The sequence below is a fragment of the Miniopterus natalensis genome, chromosome 22, assembly GCF_054644295.1.
Source record: "Miniopterus natalensis isolate mMinNat1 chromosome 22, mMinNat1.hap1, whole genome shotgun sequence".
NCBI lineage: Eukaryota > Metazoa > Chordata > Mammalia > Chiroptera > Miniopteridae > Miniopterus > Miniopterus natalensis.
The window spans coordinates 3,555,120-3,576,684 of NC_142102.1; the positions used below are offsets into that span (position 1 = coordinate 3,555,120).

Sequence of the window (21,565 nt, forward strand, 5' to 3'; positions counted from 1 at the left end):
CTGTGGTGTTTCAACAGCCTGAACAGACGAAGGGTTATTGGGGGGAAAAGTCAGTTCTCATCAAGTCAGTTCTGATGTTACTTTTTCCTTTCTTTCTGTATTTCTTGGAGGATAGTATCTTGGCATCACAGAAACTAACACCCATTATGAAAAATTTAGCTGCCACGCTGGCAAAGAATGAACTTTGGGATATTCTACCAAATATCTCCCATCTATTAAATGTGTTCATTCCAACAGGAGAGGAAGACAGTTGCTACTTATGGACTTTATTTTGTGAAAGGTTACAAACAGGTAAGGGTCTCAAACTATTCCTTTGTCTCAAACTACCACAGCTTTTTCAAGCTAAGAAACAGCCAGGATTAACTAACCAGTCCAATTTGTGTGTAAGGTAACCAGCCATCTTGGTGTGCCCAGGACTGTCCTGGTTTTAGCTCTGATAGTCCCGCTTCCGAGGAGACCCCTCCATCCTGGCCAAGATGGATGGTCAGTCCGTCATCCTACTGGCACCAGCCTTCCTGGCTGTGACGGTGACATTCTTACCACAAACTGTCCAGTCGTACTTGAATACAAGCCAGTTGGTTTACAATCCGCCTGCCATGCTTTCTAGTTCGGTGCTAACAGTATCAAGTTCTGGTTTGGGCAGGGAATTAAACAACTGGAATTTTTCATACAGATTCTCCCCAGCGAGTCCATGCTGTCATGGAAAACATACATGTAAACACGTAGGTGTTTTCATTAGAGTTTAGATAGAAAACACACACACCTGCGGAGAACATTCATTCTCTTTAGGGACAATGCGAGGGGTTTTTTCCTTAGATTTTTATTTTTACACATCCTTGTGACATTTCCCTTTGCAGGGAGCAGGCAGTTAGCAAGGTTAGCCTTTTAGAGGATCCCATTCTACATATACATTGAACAAACAATATGGAAACAACAAGTGGGAAGGTAAAAAACATCTCATGGACACGGTTATGTCTGAACAACAATAAATAGGGAAAGACTGTGTCCTCACTCCATCCAACCACAGTGTTGGTTTCTATTGTCTCCAGAGTGACAGGTTTTGAAGGACACAAAACCGTGGGGTGACCTGTCACAGTGCTGAGTGACCTGGAGATCTGGCAACCATCGACAGCTCACGATTCCATATCGGTAACTACTCTTGACAGGATACTTCTCAAAGATACTCATTCCAACATGGAGACAGGAATGAAGATCTAAGAGATTTATTTTCCAAATATAAGTGAATCCCAGTATTAATAGCCTGTGCATGTTACCACCCGTGGACAAAGTCATGAGCTGTGACAGTGACATCAAACGGAGCCACTCAGACTCACATAATCGACTCCCCATCCTCGGTCTGTCCAGCCATCAGCACAGTAGGCTTTCCCCCTGACCAAATTCTCACCAATAAACCACTTATACAAATACCATCACCAATCACGGCTAACAGAAACCCAGCCCATCCTCGACTGTGTTAGAGAGGAGAAGTCTTCATTTGCAAAGTCCTCGCCTCCCTCCAGTTGGTGACAATCACTGGCTCGTTTGGCAGATAACAAAGGTTTAAACGTGCCATTCGAATCTACTTTCTTCCTAGTCCCGATTCATAGTGTTTTTCAACTAGATCACCCCAAAGCCTGCACTCCATTCCTCCTCCAGTTATCCATGAAAAAAACAAACTCTCCCTAAACTTCTTGCTGGAGCCGTTCCTGGGAGCTGAGACGTGCATCTCAGGGGTCTGAGGACCGTAACCTACCTGAGGGGACGTGACCCCCGTCACTGTTCCTCTGTGCACTGCAGACAGGCCTATGACACTGTGTTAGAAGAAGCATAGTCTAGACAACGTGATGTGAAAGAAACTAATTTGGACTAAAATACTGCTGTGCTGTCAGAGATACGAGTTTTAACATGATGCTACACCTTTAAAGATAGAAGCTTTCAAAGCAATCCCCTTGTGCAAAATAAAATGGATCCACCAGAGCACACATTCTATGTCTTAAACTCAGTGATACAGATCCGCCGGTCCCCGTTCCGTGGATGAGCGCGGGGCCTGTGCCATCCCCCATGGGTATTTCAGTGCTGGGTGACGGGAGGGGCACCCAATTCCTTCCCCAAAACATCTTATTCTAGTTAATGTATTATACGCTTTCTTGGACAAAACCCCCCAACTGCACTGACTTCTGTTGAAAGTGCAAAAACTGCCATGTCGGGTGTCATTTTCCATCTCTAACTCCCTGAGCTCAGAGCCACCTCCACCCCTTAGCGGTGGGCGGAGAAGGGCTCCTTTGGCGGGCACCGTCCGCCTGGGCTTCCAATGTAACTGCTCACAGCCCTGCGACAGTCTAACATCAACACTCTCTTTATTGTCTTCAGGGTCTGCCTCCCACTGGGGAAATGAAATGTTTAGGTGCTGAAAGCTGACGTGCAGAGACTTCCAAGCATCCCCTGGTAAGAGGTAGCAACTCCAGAACTTAGGTCAGAACAATAAAAGAATATTTAGACATAGTGCCACATAAAGAAATGGTACTGTGAGCAGTTCATAATAGTCGCTCCCCCTGCACACGGGTCTGGGGCGAAGTCCTAGGAACGTGCGCCTACAGCACCAGTGTTGATCTGAAACGCCACAACGGCCTGGAGCTCTCCTCTCCATAAATAAAATGCTCTATTTTTTAAAGTTCTGCACATAGAAAGCAATCCATTCAAGCCTTACAGTGCATTTAACTCTATAACAAGAAACTTTTTCCTAAAGATGAAATCATTCAGATTTCTTTTAAAGTAAGCGATCTGCTTATTTCCTACGATTTCTTTTTTAAAAGACTTCAGAAAGACAAACATGTAGTGATTTTTTTTTTTCCCTTACAAGGTTAGTTTACTATTTCTGGGCACATGCAAATAAAATGTACTCTTTAATATGTAACTTTCACCTGGTTACCATGTAGGCATCTTAAGCTAAAGGTAGAGTTTCAAACAGATGCGAGGCATTTCTGTGCAAACTGGGGAAAACAGTCTCTAGGAGCGAAAACTCCACAAAAGGGAACTTTTAAGACTAAAAAGATAAATGGTATTCCTGTAAAAGTCCCAACTGGAAAGTAAAATTCCAACGCCTTTTAAGGCACAAATTAATTCGACACCTTTATAGGTTGAAAAGTAAGTTGGCGTTGCCTGGAGCGCTCTTTGGAGAAATTAAAAAGGAGAGGGAGGTTTGAGTCAAGAGTGGGCCTCCCCTCCCCTTAAAGTAAGTAAAGGCCTTTGAGTGTTGGTATTTTACGAAATCAGATACCATTTAAAACAAAATAGTTATCAAAACCAGTGTTCGTCATTGTCCTCCCCCTGGTTGTCTAGGTAGAGGACAGCCACTCTCTTCTCGTCGGATATCACTGACCTCTGGTCCACCATCCTCTGCAGCTGCACCGTCTTATCAAACGCAGCCTGCTCCGGGTCCTGGGAGCTCGCACCCGCTGCCTGGTCCTTCCCGCGGCCGGCATCCCTCCAGGTACCACTATGAGCGTCTGCTTCGGTCCCTGCGGGGAACAGGACCCTGGCCTCTTGGGTCCAGCTGAGGGTCGCCTTTATACGGCTCTCATCCATCTGAAAGGTAAACGAAGTTTCTTTGGGCCCCAGCACCCGTGTTCTGCTGTCTGCTGGCTCGCCCCGCTCAGGGGGGTCCACAGAACCAGCGAGGGCCGGTGTTTCGGAAACGGGCCCACGGAAGACAGCACGTTCAGAGGTTTGGGTTTCTGCAAGACCCAGTCGAATGTGCCTAAAGGATCTGCTCGTGCCCACTGTCACTTCTGCCCCTGATGTGTCTCCCCCACTAGCATCCTGGGGAGATTCGGAAACGACCCCTCAGAAGGGGCTCTTCTCAGTCATCCGGACTCTCCTACTCGCAGTGTAGCTACCAGTGGTCTGGGTCCTGTCTGCTGAGCCCTCTCCACAGGCACTGCCTTCTGAGTCGCTAAATTCCCCAGGCCGGGGATGATCTGCTTGGTGGTAACGAAGCCCCTGAGCACTGACTGTGACATGCCTGCTGGATGTGCCCTTCCCTGGCCACTCTCTGCTGTGCTCAGAAGCTGCTCTCACACCCAACTCCATAGTGGCTGAAAGGGGGACTGTGACAGGGTCTTGCTCGCTGAGCCCCTCTCTGAGGCCTAACTGAAGGTGCTTCACAGAAGTCTGGGTACCCACCAATTCTTCTGTTTGGAAATAATCACCAACCCCTCACCCTCACCCCAGAAATGGGGTCCTGAAAACTTTCCCTTTGAGCAGGAAACTGTCTGGAGCCAAACACTGTGGCTCCCTGATCTGTCGGGATCTGCGGAGAGTCCTGGGGGGCCAGACTCTTCTGCACCCCCCGCCTCCCCACAGGCAGGGACGGGCCCTTGGGAGGTTTCTTTGGACACTTGACTTTGATCAGGACCTAATGTAAAGTGCCTCACAGGCCAGCTGGGTCACCCCGAGCTGGCTGCCCGGCTCAGGCTGCCGTCCCCACTTACCTCTCCTGCAGAGGGTCCTTCGGGGGGGACCCGCTCAGTCCTCCAAATCCCAGTGGGGTCTATTTTAATGTGTCTTACAGACTGGCTGACGTCCTCTAGCACACGTGACTGGGCAAAGCCCCTCGGGCTGGTGACCTCCACGGTGGCTGACACCGGACCCCGCGTAGTGACCCTCTCTGTGCTGTGGGAGGCCCAGCCGGTGTCGTCGTCCCCACCGGAGGCGCTGTACAGTTCCTGGGTGGCCCAGCGCTTGAAGCCATAGCTGGCCGCCGGGGCTCCAGTGTCCCCGTCAGGGCTCCCAGGCCTCGGGCTGTGCCGCTTGGCCAAACTATCCCGCACCACCGACTCCACGGCCTTCTCTATGTCTCCGGCTTCATCTTTGCTCAGCTCCTCCAGGTCTAACTGATCGGTATCCACGGTCCGCGAGAGGTTGACTTCGGCGACCAAGGTCGTGGCGCCCCTGCCGGAGGCCTGGACCTTCTTCACGTCCACCGACAGGTGGCCCTGCGCGCCCTGGCCCTCCTCGGTGAGGGCAGACAGCTCCTCTCTCACCCGCTGCGGGAGGCTCTCCTCCAGCTGCCCGATCACCTCCGCCAGCTGGTGCCTGGGCTCCCTGAAGTCCCTGTTGATGGACGTGTGGAACTCGAGCGGTATTTTAATCTCCTTGTCAGTGACTGTGGCTTCGGTGTGAAACTCGCCACTTCTGGTTTCCTCTATCCAGTGCGGAGAACCCAAGTCCCCCTCCAGAGGAGGTTCTGGAACATCTGGTGGCTCCATGACCCTCTCCCCCGAGGCGCTGTCCCTCGCCGACCTTCTCCGAGACGCCGGCACAATTTCATCTTGCCAGGAGTACCTGATGGTGGACTCCTCCTCGATGTGGATCTGCCCATACACCGAGCCCTCCTCCCTGTCCTGCCCCATGTCCTGCCCGATGTCGTGCTCGGGGAACTCATCGGGTGTCGACACAAAGTAACTCTGCTCGCCCTCCCAGTCACCTGCCTCCGTCACTTCTTCCACGTGAGTTACGCTCTCCAGGGGCAGCCTGGCCTCCTCACGTCGGCCCAAGGAGAACGTGACCCCCGTTTCCCTGTCACCTCCCTCATCGCCAAGCCCCTTGGAGCCCGGAGACACGTCGTCCGCCTCCTCCACTCGGAACGGGGTGGAAAACTCAGCCTTCCCGCCCCCCACGTAGGTCACCGGCTCCTCGACGATCTCCACGTTGACCACCTTCGCTCTCCCCTCCCTTCCCTTCAGGCCCAGGTTGATGATGTCCCCTATCATCTGCTCCGTGGATTTTCCTTTCAGCTCCACCGTGTCCTTCATGTCCCTGTTCAAAAGGTAGTCCAGGCCGGCTTTGTCCGTCACATCGATCTCCTCGGTCAGCTTCGACTCCACCACGATCTCAGTCTTTGTCCTCTTGTCCCCGGGAAGCTCCTTCCTGCCCACGTAAGTGACTTTCGTGTCCGGAAAGGAACCCGCGGCCGCTTCTGAGTCGGGGGACTGCGTAAACCGCTTCAGGACACTGGACACGATGCTTTCCGCTATGGTCTCCGTCACGGGATCGCCCTTCAGAGAGCCTGCCGTGTCGCCGGTGTCCAACCTGAGCCTCGTCTCTCTAGTCTCTGCCGTGTCACCGGTGTCCAACCTGAACCTCATTTCTCTAGTGTCTGCCGTGTCACCGGTGTCCAACCTAAACCTCATTTCTCTAGTGCCTGCCGTGTCACCGGTGTCCAACCTGAACCTCATTTCTCTAGTGTCTGCCGTGTCACCGGTGTCCAACCTGAGTCTCGTCTCTCTAGTGTCTGCCGTGTCACCGGTGTCCAACCTGAGCCTCGTCTCTCTAGTGTCTGCCGTGTCACCGGTGTCCAACCTGAACCTCATTTCTCTAGTGTCTGCCGTGTCACCGGTGTCCACCCTGAACCTCATCTCTCTAGTGTCTGCCTTGTCCAACCTGAGCCTCGTCTCTCTCGTGTCCGCCCCTCCACCTGGCCCACCGCCCGTGTCTTTTGGGGGAGTGTGGACCCCTTTCTGGGTCCCCTCTCCTCTGCTGTCCCGGGACACTTCCAGGCTGATCGGAATCTCTCTTCCTCTGGGACTCTTCTCCTTCAGCGACTCCCGCCCCTGCGCCCTGTCCCTCCTGTGCTCGCTCGCTCTCTCCCTCGCCTCTTTATCTAACTTGGTCAGCTCTTCCCACCGCAGGTTTCTCTCCTCGGAAGCCCTCTCCTTAGAATCGAACATCTTCTCCTCTCGCTTTGTTTGGACCGTTCTTGGCCTGTCTCTCTCCTGCTCCCTCGTGGCCGGCGCTTCTGTTTTCTTTCCCCAAACAACGGTCCTCTCGTTTGACCAGACGCCTTCGGAAGCACCTGCTGCCACAATGTCTCCGCGTCCTCGGTATGACTCCTGGGCAAGGGTGGCCTCTCTGGCTAAACCGGCCTTGGTTCCTTCCGTTCTTGGTCTACTGGGGAATGTCTGCACTTGAACCTCTGTCTTTCTCGAAAGCCCGTACATTGGAGAGAAAGTTCTGTAGCTGGCTTGACTGTGGGCAGCTTTTTCGTAAGAGGTCTCCCGCCGGGCGGTGGCGATGGAAGGATAGCCGGGGCCCAGGAAGCGTCTCTGCGACACGGGCTGTGCCCAGCTGCGACGGAAGCTCCCCGGAGGTGGCTTGTGCCTTGGAAACAGATTCCTTTCATTCTCCCTCTGTAACACCGACTTGGTATATTGATGGGATGTGTTTCTGAGCGCTGGAGGAACGGAACAGCTCATTAAAATGAGAGTCATCGTTACCTTTTTTCATCTTAAAAGCATCCCCGCAGGTCAATCCCATCCCAGTGTAATAAATACATACTATCACCACAGAATGGTCATTATAAATAAGATATTTTCAATCTCCAAATTATCCCGTTACAATAAAATACAAATGCTTCAGCACAACACTTCAGTTACCGCCGTTAAAATACGCATCTGTCTTAACAAGTACATCAAGCGTGCGATTATAAAGCACGATGCATGTGCCACAGAGGTCGGGGGTGCTTGTTTTTGGTGGCTGAAATTTCACAAGATTATGATGATCTGGAATCATTCATTTCTATGTGGTTGAGCTCAGTCTTACGTGTGAAAGCAGAGAAGAGCTTCGGGATTACAAAGCACAGAATCACCACACACTAAATGGAATTACCTCCGCCACGTCATATGCGCTTGTATATCACTGAGTTCCATGTTGGCTCAACAAGGATTGAAGAACAACTTTTTTTTAAGCTTCCTGATTTCTTCTATTTTTTACAAAATTCTCATTTGAGAAAATGTCAGAGCAGGAAGCCAACCAGTCAGCAACACCACGTTGGGCAGGAAATGCCCCGAAATACTGGCTACGTGAACAAATGAATTTATTGCTCACTTTCCCACACATTCTCATTTAAACTTGGCCCACTGAATAAAATCTATTTGGTACTTAAGAGAGGGGTGAATGTCTGTTATCTGAAAAATCACATCTAGCCCCAGCTCTTCCAGATAAACGCTTTGCTATTTATCCTCAGACTGAACCTGTTCGGGCAGAAAGCATCTTGAATTCAAATTATTAGCTTTTCTTAGATTTACCTTGTGGCAGGTTCTCAATGCGCTTGCTCAGGATCAATATCTCTGGGTTGCTTTCTCCTTCCAATAAGGCTCTATGGAAATATTTTTTAAAACACAAAAAACTCATTAGGAAATAAAGAGAAGTGCCCCTGTAAGCCACAGTGTGGAGTCCTTGGTCAATGTCCCAGTGTCCTGTGTTTGAGCACTCGGGTCTGGAGATGCTGCACCACAGGGACGCAGACCTGGGTGGTAGAGCATCCATCCAACTGGGTGAACAAAACAAGGGTCTAGGGTTTTAGAACTACTGGAAAGCCCAGCTCTTCTAGAAAGCCCTTCCAAACCCAGGGCCAGAAGGAGGAGACAGAGAGATGTGGGCCCAGGAGGGGAGGTAAGGGGTCTGGCTTCTTGAAGAAGAGAGGAGGGGCCTGTGCGTGGCACGTCACCCTGGGCTGGAGAACCCCAAACAATTAAAATCCCCACTGAGATCTTTCTGGGTCTGGGGTCAGGGGCTGACCGGGAACAGGACAAGGACTGACATGTGCTTAAAAACAGGCAACCACTGCATCTGTGGTTTCCATGGGGACATCCTGGAAACTTTTAAAAAAGGGAGGTAGGTAGGAGAAGAGAGGAAAAGAAAGCACTGCAGACAAGCCCCCTCCCAGACCCACCCCATGGCCCTCACTGCATCCAGAGAAGCATTCTGTTTTCTCCTGCAATTAAACATGAAAAGCACTCGTTTAGGGGGTTTCTTTGGCCACGTCGAGCTCCAAGAGTCTAAAACTGCAGCATCTTCATTAGGCTGTGTTTTGTGTCTACAAGTCAGAGCCCTGAGCAGACAGTGGACATGTCCGCTTTGGGCCGACTAAACGTGCTGGGGCCGGGTTAGCGCCGGGATATCCCTCGCTCACAGAGCCCCCAGGATGCTGGATGCTGCGGGCACAACAGTTGCCCAGTTGCTAGAGCAACGTGTGAAGTCACTGGCTTCACTTCCAAGAAATATACTGTATATGGCAAAGGGCAGCCAGCAGCAGGGCCTGCTTGGAAATGCTGCTGTTGCCACTGAGAGCTGGGCACGGAAACAGAGGAGGGACGCCAGGGCCGGGCAGGGGCTCAGCGCTCCGGGCAACTGGCACCAAGTCCCACGCCCACTGACTCAAAGGTGGCGACTCCCACAGATGTGGGAACCCCGCGGTGGGGGAAAGCAAAGGAGAACCGCTTCTGATAAAAATAGCAAAGATGATGGTGAGATGGATTCTGCTCAAGGTGTATGCGGATGGGTTTGCCACGGACACGGTGATGGACGTGCACACGTGTGCAGACGCCAGAAGCCTGGGACCGCGCCCAGAGCCCCAGCCATGCCGCTCAGGGGGAAAGCCAGGAAACAGGACACCAGCCCATTAATCCCACACCCTCATGACCATGCATTTCAGGTTCCAGGAACACAAATAGCTCCCATTGCCGAGAAAATTCTGAGTTCTGTATAGAATCAGAGGAGTGTTCAGGGTAAAAGTGAGACTCTGAGGGTGGGCGCCCGAGGATTCCAGCCACCTAGAGGTGGCACCTACAGCCGAGGGCCAGGGTGGGGCTCGGCGAGAGGGCCATGTGCTAGTTCAGACCTGGCCTCGGCCTGCTCAGCAGGAAGCCTCAGGTACCATGGGGCTTGTCGCTGGAGCTGCCCAAAGGGTTGGGGAGTACAGGTCAGAGGACAGATCAGTGACAGGTGTATGTGCAGAGATGTTCAGGATAAAGAAGATCTCTTGGGGGAGAAATATCTTCCCTCACCCCTAAAATGGAATCATTTTGTTTTGTTTTGTTTCAGGGAAAATCTGAACCACCACCAAACTTCTACTGAGCTCAGAACCCTGAGCAGGGGGCTGTGGTACCCAGGAGGGAGTGCCAGTCCCCCGTGGGCTTGTGTGCTCAGATGCGGGTCAGAGGCACAGCACAAGCACCTCCAGGACCTAGGCCTGTACCAGCCTGGCTCAGACTGAGCACCAAACCCTCCGGAACCCTCCTGTCTGTCACCCACGACATCCTCCAGGTAGCCCCACGCGCATGGCCTGTGAAGAGCATCCCGGTGAAAAGACTGGGACCCAGGGACAGTGTCTTGGCCAAAGGCACACGGCTCACTGGTAGAGAGAGAGAGGTGGAGCCCAGGCAGCCTGAGTGTTCACCCCTCCCCTGCGAGGCCAGAGACAGTGGTATTTCCTACAAATGTTAGAAAGAACAAATCCTGCAGGCAGCCCCTCCAGACCATGTAAAAGAAAGCCAACTCAGCATCTTTTGGTGATTTAAATCAAAACGCCCCTACAGGGTTCTCCTACTGGGGGAGGGCTCAGTTCCACATCTGCAGCCCCCAGTCGATGGCTGACACAGGCAGGTGTCACCTTCTGCACCTGAGCACCCACCAGGGCCTTTCCAGGCTCCTTAATTGGCACACAGCCCTCATGACACACACCGAGCCCTGCCCTCCTCCATCGCAGCTCACAAGACGAATAGCAGAGGCATAAACAACCCACTGATAATAGGCCAGAAATACACGATTCCTCAAAACCTCTCAAAGGGCCATTTTTAAGGGAGAGACTCATACAGCTTTAAGAAGTGGGCAGAGCTTTCTCCGGTTATTTTGAGGCAGGGAAAGCAGCCTCCAGGCCCTGGGGACTGTGAGATGCCAACCTCTGACTCACTGGCTATTCGTGAGCGTTTCAGGCGGCTCCACAGGTGGGCAGCCACCTAAGCTGGAAAATGAACGAACACATGTGGGGGAAACCAAGTCTGCAGCCTCATTAAGGAGTCGGGACAAATCCATAGAGCGGAAGGAAGTGACAATGTGGCCTCTGGCCTCTGGCCAGGCTGCAGGCCTAACAGCCCACCCGTTGGGGATGGATTATTGTAACCGAATTGCAGGGCATGTCCGCTGTTACTCCACACTGTGGGCCCCACTGCACACCCCCGAGTGACAAGAACAAGGGTGAGGGAAGGGGGACGGCCAGAGGATGTTTCCCGAAGCGATGCCAGTGGGGGGGGCCTGCTGTGGTCCTGGGGTCCATGGTTCACTTGGTACTTCTGGCTCACGAAAGGCAGGTGGGAGCCGAGGGAGGAAAGGAGTAGGGAGCTGGGAGAAGGGGCCTCAGACCTGCTTCCCTGGCCTCCAAGTTCCAGAGAGAGTGGGGGTCTGCCTGTGACCTCAGGCTTGGGACTGGGCAGAACTCCATTTACAGGAGGAGCATCCCCACCTCCCAGAAAGGGACTGTCCCAAAGCACCGGCATCATGTGAAAGCTATGAGTAAGGACACGGTGCCATGCCTGTCTGGTCATTCCCTCCATGCTCAGTATGAAATCACATAGAAAGTCCACCAATTCTAGAGACTGAAAAAAAAAGTCAGATGATTGACAGAGACCAAGATCACCAATAAAACACGACACAGCTGTTAATGGGGAAACCACTGGAATTGGGCAGCCTGGATTTAAATGCTGGGCCTGCCATTTCCTAGTCCTGCTATCTTGGCCAAAGCCACTCAAACCCTGCATGACTCAGTTTCCCCATTTCTGAAATAGGGGGCAGACACAGGTTTGGGGTATAATTAGGTAGTTGGAAAGTTCTGACAATGGCTGTCACAGAATAAGTGCTCAGTTAACATTCACTATTATCATCAACATCGCCTTCGCTGACCTCAGACAAAAGTTGGCTCCCAATTAGCTGAAGTCCTTCTAGAAGGGAAGAGATTCTGGTTAGCTGAGGGTTCATTCATTTACACAACAATGTGGGGAAGGCTCGCAGCCAAATGTTTGGGCTGATCCTACTCATTATCCAGCCTCAACACAACAACACTTTAACTTCAAATCTTTCACCTAATAACTGAGTTTGTCCCAGTGTTACCACTGAGTTCTCGAAAAAGCAGAATTTAATTTTTAAAAAAACAACGTGTTTCTCCCAAGACCTTAAGAAACCTCAAAGAAAGGTCTGTCTTTGGACACATGAAAAGGACAGGTGCCTTAAAAAAGAATGGAGCAACCAGAAATATCATTAAAATGGCAAAATTACAAATGTTAGGAGTGACCTGATTGCCTTGTTAGAAGTTTATACCTAGAGACGGTATTTTCCTCACTGCTGTCAGAAGGAGAAAGCAGGGAGCTCGAATGTCCTCCCCCTGCACAGACAAACAACGAGTTTTTAAAAAAATTTAAAAATTGATTTTAGAGAGAAAGGAAGGAAGCCCAGCCGGCCGTGGCTCAGCGGTTAAGCGTCGACCTAGGATCCAGGCGATTGGGGTTTGATTCCCGGTCAGGGCACATGCCCGGGTTGCGGGCTGCAGCCGATCAATGACTCTCTCATCATTGATGTTTCCAGCTCTCTCTCTCTCCTTTCCTCTCTCTGAAATCAATAAAGATATATTTTTTAAAAAAATTTAAAAAAAAAGAAAGGAAGGAAGAGCGAGACAGAGAAACATTGATGTGAGAGAGAAACGTCGATCAGTTGCCTCCCACACGCGCCCCCAACTGGCGATGGAACCCGCTACCTAGATATGTGCCCTGATTGGGAATCGAACCGGCAACCTTCTGGCGTACGGGAAAACGCTCCAACCAACTGAGCCACCAGCCAGAGCACAAAGAACATTTTTTAATGCTGTTGTTTCCAACCTCACCTTTTAAAAGGACTTTCGCCTTAGGGACCCCAGGCAGTAAGTCTCTGCACTCCATTTTCTTATCTGGCCAGGCAAGAGTCCCTTCGAAAATTTTCTTTTGAAGTCATTTGGCCCGCGTTCCAGTTTGTCAGGTGACACTGAGAACAACTGTCCTATCCTTTATCCCCCAAAATAAAAAAAACAAAGCCCCTTTTTAATGTTGACAGAGTTTGCAGCATCCGTGCCCCGGGTCAGATTATCACCTGAGTATCCAACAATGGCAAGGACCTCCTGGAGCCTCCCTGCACCTGCCCATAGACACATCCACCCCACTGTCACATTCCTGGCCAGGCGAGGCACCAGGGGCTTCCTGGGCCACCAACTGGCTAACTAGGTTTGCTAAAATCCTCAAGTCTTAGACTCTGAGGTTTGCTTTCTTAATTTACTTATGAACTATAAGTCTATAATCATGAATTATAAATGGTATGATTTTATTTTACGTTAACGTTTTCTCTTCGCTGTGAAGGTTACCAGGAAGGGCCAGATATCTGGGTTCGGAAGTATTCACGACACTCGAGAGCTGGCCTCAGCATAGCTGACAAATCCAGCTGGACCAGAACACGCTTTGAGCTTTAAAGGGCCACAGCCCTTACATATGACATCAACTAAGCAGTGCTGGGGGAGCGGCCACCGCAGAGGAAACTGGGACAAATCCACATGACATCAGTCTAAGAGGGAAGCAATGCCAGACACAGCAGCAGCCACCCTCTGCCTCTTTGGACAGGGCTGGAGAGAAGTCACACTGCACAGGCCCCTGCACTGTGTCCCCAAGGGGCTGACTGTCCCTGGCCCCCTCAGGAAGGCAGGGTGTGCAAGGAAGGTCAGCTTCCTCAAACACGGTGGGTCAAGGTGTGCACAGATCCAATGAAGCCCAAAAGGGCACTAACACAAACATGAGTGTTCATGCCAGTCATCAGAATTTGGGGCATCAGCTCAAAATACTGGGAGTCACGTAAGAGATGATGAGGGCTTATCTACAGGACACACTCATCAGTGGCAAAAACACCAGGCTGCTGGCCTGAATGAGGAAATGGGTTACATTTAACCGCCTGTAAGTCTTATGGATCCTGAGCCCTGGGGGACGGGAAGCCTGCAGCAGTTCTCACCACTGAGGCTGGTGTCTGCAGTGGGCAGGCTCCTGGGCCAGGCTCCTTCTTTGCTCCGTGCAATCTTGGGCTTCAGAAAGACGTACTGTGCAATCAATCACTCGTTTCCCGGAAAGCACTGATGCCTCCTACATTCCTAGGAGGTGGCCCAGTCCATCCCAAATTGGGTTAGGGAAATGCCAGTACGCGCTGTCCCTGCCGACAGGACTGGTGCTCTTGGGAGAAGCTAAGCTGGTAGGGATGTGAGCACTAACCAAAAACGTAAGGCCCTGGCCTCCCAGGCAAGATGCCCACCTGTGCCCTCTGAGTTTTCACGACAGAGAACTGAGGGGCAGGACATAGCAAGGCAGGAAAGGGCTCAAAACCCCAGAGACAAAGCACAAAATCAGAGTCTCCTTATTGCCAACCCAGAAAATGATCACAGAAAGGAAACAGGCAGAGCCCACTGCCCCTGTAAGGGAAAGACTTGCCTGGCATCGGGTATTACCCGATGGGTATTCTTGGCCGGCCCAGCATCTGCTCTAGAATGGTGCCAGGTTTGGGGGACCTCCCACCCCAGCCTCAGTGTCTGTGACTCATGGGAGGCTGACCCTGTCCAAGCTCTACAGCACTTTGTCCCCTAACCAGAGACAGGCACGTGACCCGGTAGAGCCTGAGAGCTGGGCCCTGGAGTTCTGTCGGGCTGGTTGGGAAACAGCCCCTTCTCCGCCGCTAGGACAAAGCCTGGAGCTGCCTGGGGCCCATCCTTACCGGTAGGTTGCCACCTCCAGGCTGAGGCTGGTCTTCACCTGCACGAGCTCCTGATAGTCCCGCAGCCGGTCGGCCATGGCCAAGGTGAGGGCTGCCTTCTCGTCTTCCAGGCAGGCAATCGCACTCTAAAAACAACAGAGGGTTTTTAGATCAGGGGGCTGGAACTTTGCCGGGTCGAACTTGAGGTCCCAACAGTTCAGGACACAGATGGAGATGGAAACCCTCCAGGTTAGTTAAAGATGCAGCCATTGCAAGGATGAGTTTTAAATGCCACATGTATTCCACAGAGAAAGGTTTTTTATTATTGCATATGGAAGATTTTAAGAGGATGCTGGCTTCTCTGTTTATATTACTAATAATGAATGCTTAAGAGTTTATTAAAACATCTCCAGTCTGTCAATACAGAAAACCGCTCAACTCAGGTGCTATTGAAAATAAGTCAAGACCAGAAAGTAGGGCTTTAACAATATTTACAACAGAAATCAATCCGATTTGAAAGAGAATTTCCCCCAACTCATAATTCCCCCCAAAATAAGCAGGTGAGCTGATACAGGGCTATTTGTTTCACGTAGAAAAGCTACTTTAAAATCATGTGGGGAGAAAAGCTACCTCAATGAGACAGGAATATATTCTGGGCATAAATGTCAAAATTCAGACCCGGAAATAAATCTTTTTATTAAAGCCCTTACTCTGGTTAATCACATCTGTCCATGTCTCTCCCTGGGCCTGTGCATCCCGTCCCGCCTCCAGAAAAATGCCCTCCAGGTGCCAGTCACACAGCTCGCCACTGACCAGTATAAACTCGGCTACAAGGTTAGAGTGCGGAACAGAAATACATCACCCCCACCTACTATAGGAAACACCACCTAAATATTCAAACCTGACACTCCACTGTAATTTGTTCTTTTCAAAGAAGTTCAAATACTGTTACAGTGCTTAGAAAAAAATATCAGATGCACTCGATTCTCCAACCTTAAGCTTCCTAAACAGGTCAAAGTCCCTTAGCCACGCCAAAGGGGTATGTGGGAAGATGCTCTCCCGCCAGAGGGTGCAGAAGAGATCTGTACCCCCCAAAATACAAAGAAGAAAATCACACCGTGTTGGGGTTAAAGTACTGTTCCGACCACATTTCCATGGGAGTCAACTCTTCCAAAACTGTAAAAGGGAAATGAGTTGACTTTCGGAAGCAGGATCATAAGACTTATTGGCTCCCAACACTCTCCAGAGAAATTGTAACCCATCCAGCTGATGGAATAAAGCTTTAGACTCGGGCTGTACTTTGCCACAAGGTTTCAAACCCGAGGCCAGGCCCGAGGCGCGGGGGCCTGAGAGATAACCTGCTAATTCTAACCCAGGCAGAGGGAGCTTCGCCTAACGTGACCAACGCTGGGCAGAGTCACCTCTTTCTATTGCCATTTAGAGGACTTTTAGGCAGCATCACAACTGATGATGAAATGCTGGTCCTCACTGGGGTAAGCACGATGCTGTTAGTGTCCAAAGAATTCTCTGTCCCTCAACCAAACTCGAGCAGCTCCTTGCCGAGCAAGTCACCGAGACATAATAGGAAGAGCTTTGCAAATGCCACGGTCACATCACTGGACGCGTCAGTGTTAGAGCTCGAGGGAATTTAAATTGTCAAACAAGGGCTTGATGGTGATTCTAACTGCACTTCCCAAGTCCCCACCTCTCCTCCAGCTGGACGGATTCTTCTTTTACCTGTTTCCTAGCTGGGGTTGCATTTAAGATTTAATTAGAGGGGAAAGGGTTCTTTCTACTGCTGAAAACAAACACCGAAATCAGAACTTCAAGGTCTGAAATGAGCCACGTGAGCTGTGACAGCAGATGAATGGTGAGGATTTAGCCCACACGACACGCCTCAGAGAAGCATTTTCCAAAATCTACTTGCACAGCAGAATCGCTCTATCACAAATCTTTAACTCGAAGCTACAAGCTGTTCCCTTAAAATACTTCTGAATTTATGGGGATGTTATTTTAAGCTGTCCTCCCGAGAACTACTGATAGTATGATTTGGGAATATCTCCAATTCTGGCCTAGACTGGGCAGGACCAAGGCCAGCCCTAGGACTGGACTGGGTGTACAGACAATAAATCAGACACAGGTGTCACCCTGGTGGTGTCAGAGGCCTGAGCTTTGCCTCTCTGAAATAGCAACTGTTTATATTGCTCTGCACTTGTAATAACATCCTGCCACAGGGACCTGCGTTCCCACCACTCGTACACTACCCAGAGATCGGACTTCAGCTTGGCCTCTGGTTAAGCTCTTTTCTACACTACGGTTGCTGCCCCTCCCAGAACACACAAGGCAGTGCCACAGGGAGCCCCAGCCAGCTGCCTCCAGCTGGGAAATCATTCCCGCAAAATAAAAAAAACGCTTTTGGAAAACAAGTTAAGTTTTTCCCCAGGGGAGCCCCAGAGCCAAGGGGCTGCCGTTCCAAACGGCTCCTGGTAAGGACCTGACACTGCCTAGAAACCTCCCCGCACAGGGACCTGTCGGAGAAGGAGGGGCGGCCCCTTGGGGCTTTTATGTGCACTAGGGACTGGGAAGCACAGGAAATTGAAAGACAACCTGGAGCTGACTGGGTCATTTGCCAGGAAGAGCCCAGTCATGTCAAGGCCTAAGGAAGATGCCCATTCAGGCCAGAGTGGCTCCATGGGTAGAACATCCTCTTGTGTTCAACAGAAGGGTGGCCGGTTGGATTCCGCTAAGGGCACGTACCTGGGTTTCGGCTGTAAGGAAGGCAACCAGTCGATGTTCATCTCCCTTTCCCTCTCCCTAAGCATGTCCTCACCCAAGAATTAAAATAAATAAATGTTGACAACCTAACAAAATGACGGGGACAGAGCTCTCCGCCAGCACCTGGCACTTGGCACTCGCCCACTGAGTCCATGGACCAAGGGACCAAGCCCCTTTTTCCTGGGCTGGAGAGATGGTGGGGCTCTGAGGCCCTGAAGCAGAGCAAGGGATGCCGGGCAGTTCTGGCACCCTCGAGCCCGACCCCACCCATCGGCGACGCCGGGTGAAGGCGCTGCGGATCTGGGGAGGCCTGGCGCTCCCCTGCCCTCTGCAGGGCGCGCGCTGGGTTGGGCTGGGCTGGGGACAGTCCCCGTAAACGGACCTGCCGCTCCCTGGCCTGCAGCTCGTAGGCCTCGCGCATCCGCAGCAGCTCGTCCTCCAGCATCGCGCGCAGCTGCTCCAGCTCCAGCGCCTGGCGCTGCAGCGCGGCGGCCTCCTGCGCGCACAGCCGGCTCTCGTCCTCCGCCTGGCGCCGGCTCTCCTGGCCGCGCCTCAGCGCCGCCTCCAGCTCGCGCACCTCGTCCTCGTAGAGCTGCACGGTGTCCCGCCACGACTCGGCCACCAGCAGCGTGTAGCTGTCGCGCACCTCCTGCAGGCGCGGCGGGGGCGCGGCGGGGCCGGGGACGCGGGCGCCGTAGCTCAGGGTCAGGCCGGCGGCCCGCGCGCGCAGGTCCCGCACGTCGCGCTCGTGGGCCGCCTCGAGGCCGCGGCGATCGGCCTGCAGCCGGCCCAGCAGCGCCTCGAGGGCGGCGCGCGCGCCCAGCGCCTCCTGCAGCTCCCGCCGCTGCGCCCCCAGCTCGGCGTCCAGGCGGCGGCGGGCGGCGCGCGCCTCCTCCGCCAGCAGCTGCACCTCCCGCAGCTCGCGCCGCAGCGCGTCGCGCTCGCCCTCGGCCAGCGCCGTGGCCCAGCTCAGCTCGTCCAGCTGCTGCCGCAAGACGCGCGCCTCCTCCGCCCAGCGGGCCTGGGTCTCCGCCTCCGGGCCCTCCAGCCCGCGCCCGCCGCGCAGCTCCTCCTCCAGGAGCAGGTTTTCGCGCTCCAGCTCCCGCACCCGGCGCACATAGTCGTAGAGCCGGGCGTTGAGCTCCTGCAGCTCGGCCTTCTCGGGGCCCGTGTGCAGCCTCCAGGAGAGCATGGTGCCGGGTGCGCGGGGTGCTGCCGGCCGCCCGTCCCCTCCGCCCTGGTCTTGTCCCGTCCGCCGCCGCAGCCCGGTTGATCCGCAGACTGAGGCGGGAGCCGGGGCGCAGCCGCACTTAGCGGACGCGGCGCCCGGGAGGGGGCGCGGGCCGAGGCCACCAGCCAATCAGAGCGCGGCGCGGCGACGCCACTGCGGCCGGACGGCGCCACCTGCCGGGGCGACGGCTGTCGCCGGGTCGCCGCTGCGGTGCCCGCTCGCTGGGCAGGGACGCCGGGGAAGCCTCCCTGTCGCTGCCCCGTCGCTGCCCCGTCGCGCGCACCCCGGCACCGAGCGCCCTGGCGCCCAAAGGCCGCACTGGACGCGCCAGAGGCTGCGTCTGGCCTGGAGCTGGTCCTGGAGGCCCTGGAGTTGGGAGGATTTTCTATCTTTAAAAATTGTACGTATGCACGTCTCATATGCATATATAATCTGTTGCATTATATACACACGCGCGCCAATGTGCATGAAATGTTCTGTTTTAACTTAAAACATAAATACGTACCCAGTTGCCCAAGTTTTTACGCACAGGCGAGACTTTGGATGCGGGGCTGCTGGAGTGCCACGGATTTCTTCTCCTGTAAACTACCCGCCAGGGTCGTAGCCTGCGCTTGCCAACATCAGTTTCTTTCCTGGGGACTGGGAACTTGTGACCTGCTTTGAGGGCAGAACTTTCCTGGACACCTACCATGTCCCCAAACTTCTTGACAGTCGCCGTCACCCCGACACCTAGAGTGGCGGCTGTCTTTTTCCTCCAGCAATGTGTCCCGCTTGAATGGCCACAGACACCTCAGCTCTTTTGCCCACTTGTGTTGCATTTATTTTCATGACAGGCTGCAAGTGACATAACCAGTGCAAGGGGCTTCAAGGCGCACAGGAGAAGACCCAACTGGCCCTTGGTTGGGGTGCCCCTGGGTTAGTGGAGACAGATGCCCGGCGAGCCACAGGCAGGCAGTGGGGCTACCCTGTCTGCCTGGATTGAGAAAAAGGCTTTTGACAGGACGAGAAATGACAAGAGCTGAGTTTCTGTGTAAAATGAGACCAGTGTCCCATGATAAATGCGGGATAGGGAGGGGATTGACAATATGAGGGACCATGCTGAGAAATCTAGGCAGACAGCCCGTAGGTGTTAAGATGATAAACGGATGACAGCCAGCACCCAGAAGCCTCCTCCCCTCCCCTCCCAGGGTCCCCCCCGACACGCACACTTTAAAACCATAGACTGCGGTGGCCAGTCTAATGAACTTGGAATGACACAGTCCTCGTTTTTATGTGTCTGACTTCTTTCATTCAGCATAGCGGTGTTCTTTGTAACAGCCGAGAACTGCAGACAAACCCAGAGGCCCAGGAGCAGAAATAATGTGTAAGGAGGTTGTCATGTTGTCATACAGCCCAGCAACCCAAGGGGATGACCCGTTGCTGTGGGCAGCAGCGTGGATTAATGTCACAAACATAAGATGGCGTGAAAGAAACCAGACTCAAAAGACTATACCGCTCAGAACCGAACGGAACTCAGTAGTATTTTATTTTATTTATTTAAGTTTATCTTTCTTGATGAGAATATTCCAGATGTCCCCTTTTTACCTCCATTGATCCCCTTCACCCCGCATCCATCCCACCCCCAGGCCCTCCCCACACCAATGTCTGTGTCCATGGGTTATGCTTATAAACATATAAGTTCTTTGGTTAATCTCTCCCCACCCCCTCCCCCCTCCCCACCTTCCGTGCTTCTCTGTCTCTGGATCCACTTTGGTCATCAGTTTATTTTGTTTATTACATTCCACATATGAGTGAGGTCATGTGGTACTTGTCTTTCTCCGACTGGCTTATTTCACTTAGCGTAATACTTTCCAGTTCCCTCCATGCTGTCCCAAAGGATAAAAGATCTTTCTTTTTCACAGCTGCGTAGTATTCCACGGTGTGAATGTGCCACAGCTTTTTTATCCACTCATCTACTGATGGGCCCTTGGGCTGTTTCCAGATCTTAGCTATTGTAAATTGTGCTGCTACGAACATAGGGGAGCATAAGCTCTTTGTGATTGGTGTTTCGGGTTTCTTTGGATATATTCCTAGAAGTGGGATCACTGCGTCAAATGGCAGGTCAATTTTTAATCTTTTGGGAAACTCTATACTGCTTTCCATGGTGGCTGCAGCAGTTTGCATTCCCACCAGCAGTGTACTAGGGTCCCCTTTCTCCACACCCTCACCAGCACTTGTAGTTTGTTGACTTGTTGATGGAGCCATTCTGACAGGTGTGAGGTGATACCTCAGTGTGGTTTTAATTTGCATCTCTCTGACGATTAGCGATTTCGAACATTTTTTCCTATGTCTCTTAGCCACTTGTGTTCCCTCTTTGGAGAAGTGTCTATTCAGGTCCTTTGCCCATTTTTAAATTGGATTGTTTGTCTTCCTTTTGTTAAGTTGTATGAGTTCCTTATATATTTTGGATATTAACCCTTTATCCGATGTGTCGTTGGCCAATGTCTTTCTCCCATACAGTGGGCTCCCTTTTTGTTTTGTTGATGGTTTCGTTTGCTGTGCAGAAGCTTTTTATTCTGATGCAGTCCCATTTGTTTATTTTCTCCTTAGTTTCTCTTGCCCTAGGAAATGTATCAGCAAACATATTGCTACGAGAGATGTCTGAGATTTTGCTGCCTGTGTTTTCCTCTAGAATTTTTATGGTTTCATGTCTTGCATTTAAGTCTTTTATATCCATTTTGAATTTACTTTTGTGTATGGTATAAATTGGTGGTCTAGTTCCATTTTTTTGCATGTATCTGTCCAATTTTCCCAGCACCATTTATTGAAAAGACTGTCTTTACTCCATTGTATGTTCTTGCCTCCTTCGTCAAATATTAATTGAGCGTAATGTTGTGGGTCAATGTCTGGGTTCTCTGTTCTGTTCCACTGATCAGTATGTCTGCTCTTGTGCCAGTACCAGGCTGTTTTGATTACAGTGGCTTTGTAGTATAACTT

General features: G+C 52.0%; 1 protein-coding gene across 3 annotated transcripts; it reads right to left on the reverse strand.

Annotated features, from left to right (window-relative positions):
* Positions 1–250: 250 nt before the first annotated feature.
* Positions 251–18,550, reverse strand: SYNM (synemin). 3 transcript variants are annotated; one of them, XM_087829145.1, is made up of 6 exons: positions 17,741–18,550; positions 14,605–14,729; positions 8,085–8,155; positions 6,442–7,231; positions 4,491–6,090; positions 251–3,585 (listed from the first exon to the last, which is right to left on the reverse strand). In XM_087829145.1, the coding sequence occupies exons 1-6, from the start codon at positions 18,548–18,550 to the stop codon at positions 3,298–3,300; spliced, it is 3,684 nt and encodes a 1,227-aa protein (XP_087685271.1). In that variant the 3' UTR covers positions 251–3,297. The 3 variants fall into 3 exon arrangements, with proteins under 3 accessions (XP_087685271.1, XP_087685270.1, XP_087685269.1); XM_087829144.1 differs by having other exon boundaries at positions 4,491–6,105; XM_087829143.1 differs by having other exon boundaries at positions 4,491–6,240.
* Between the last annotated feature and the right edge of the window lie 3,015 nt (positions 18,551–21,565).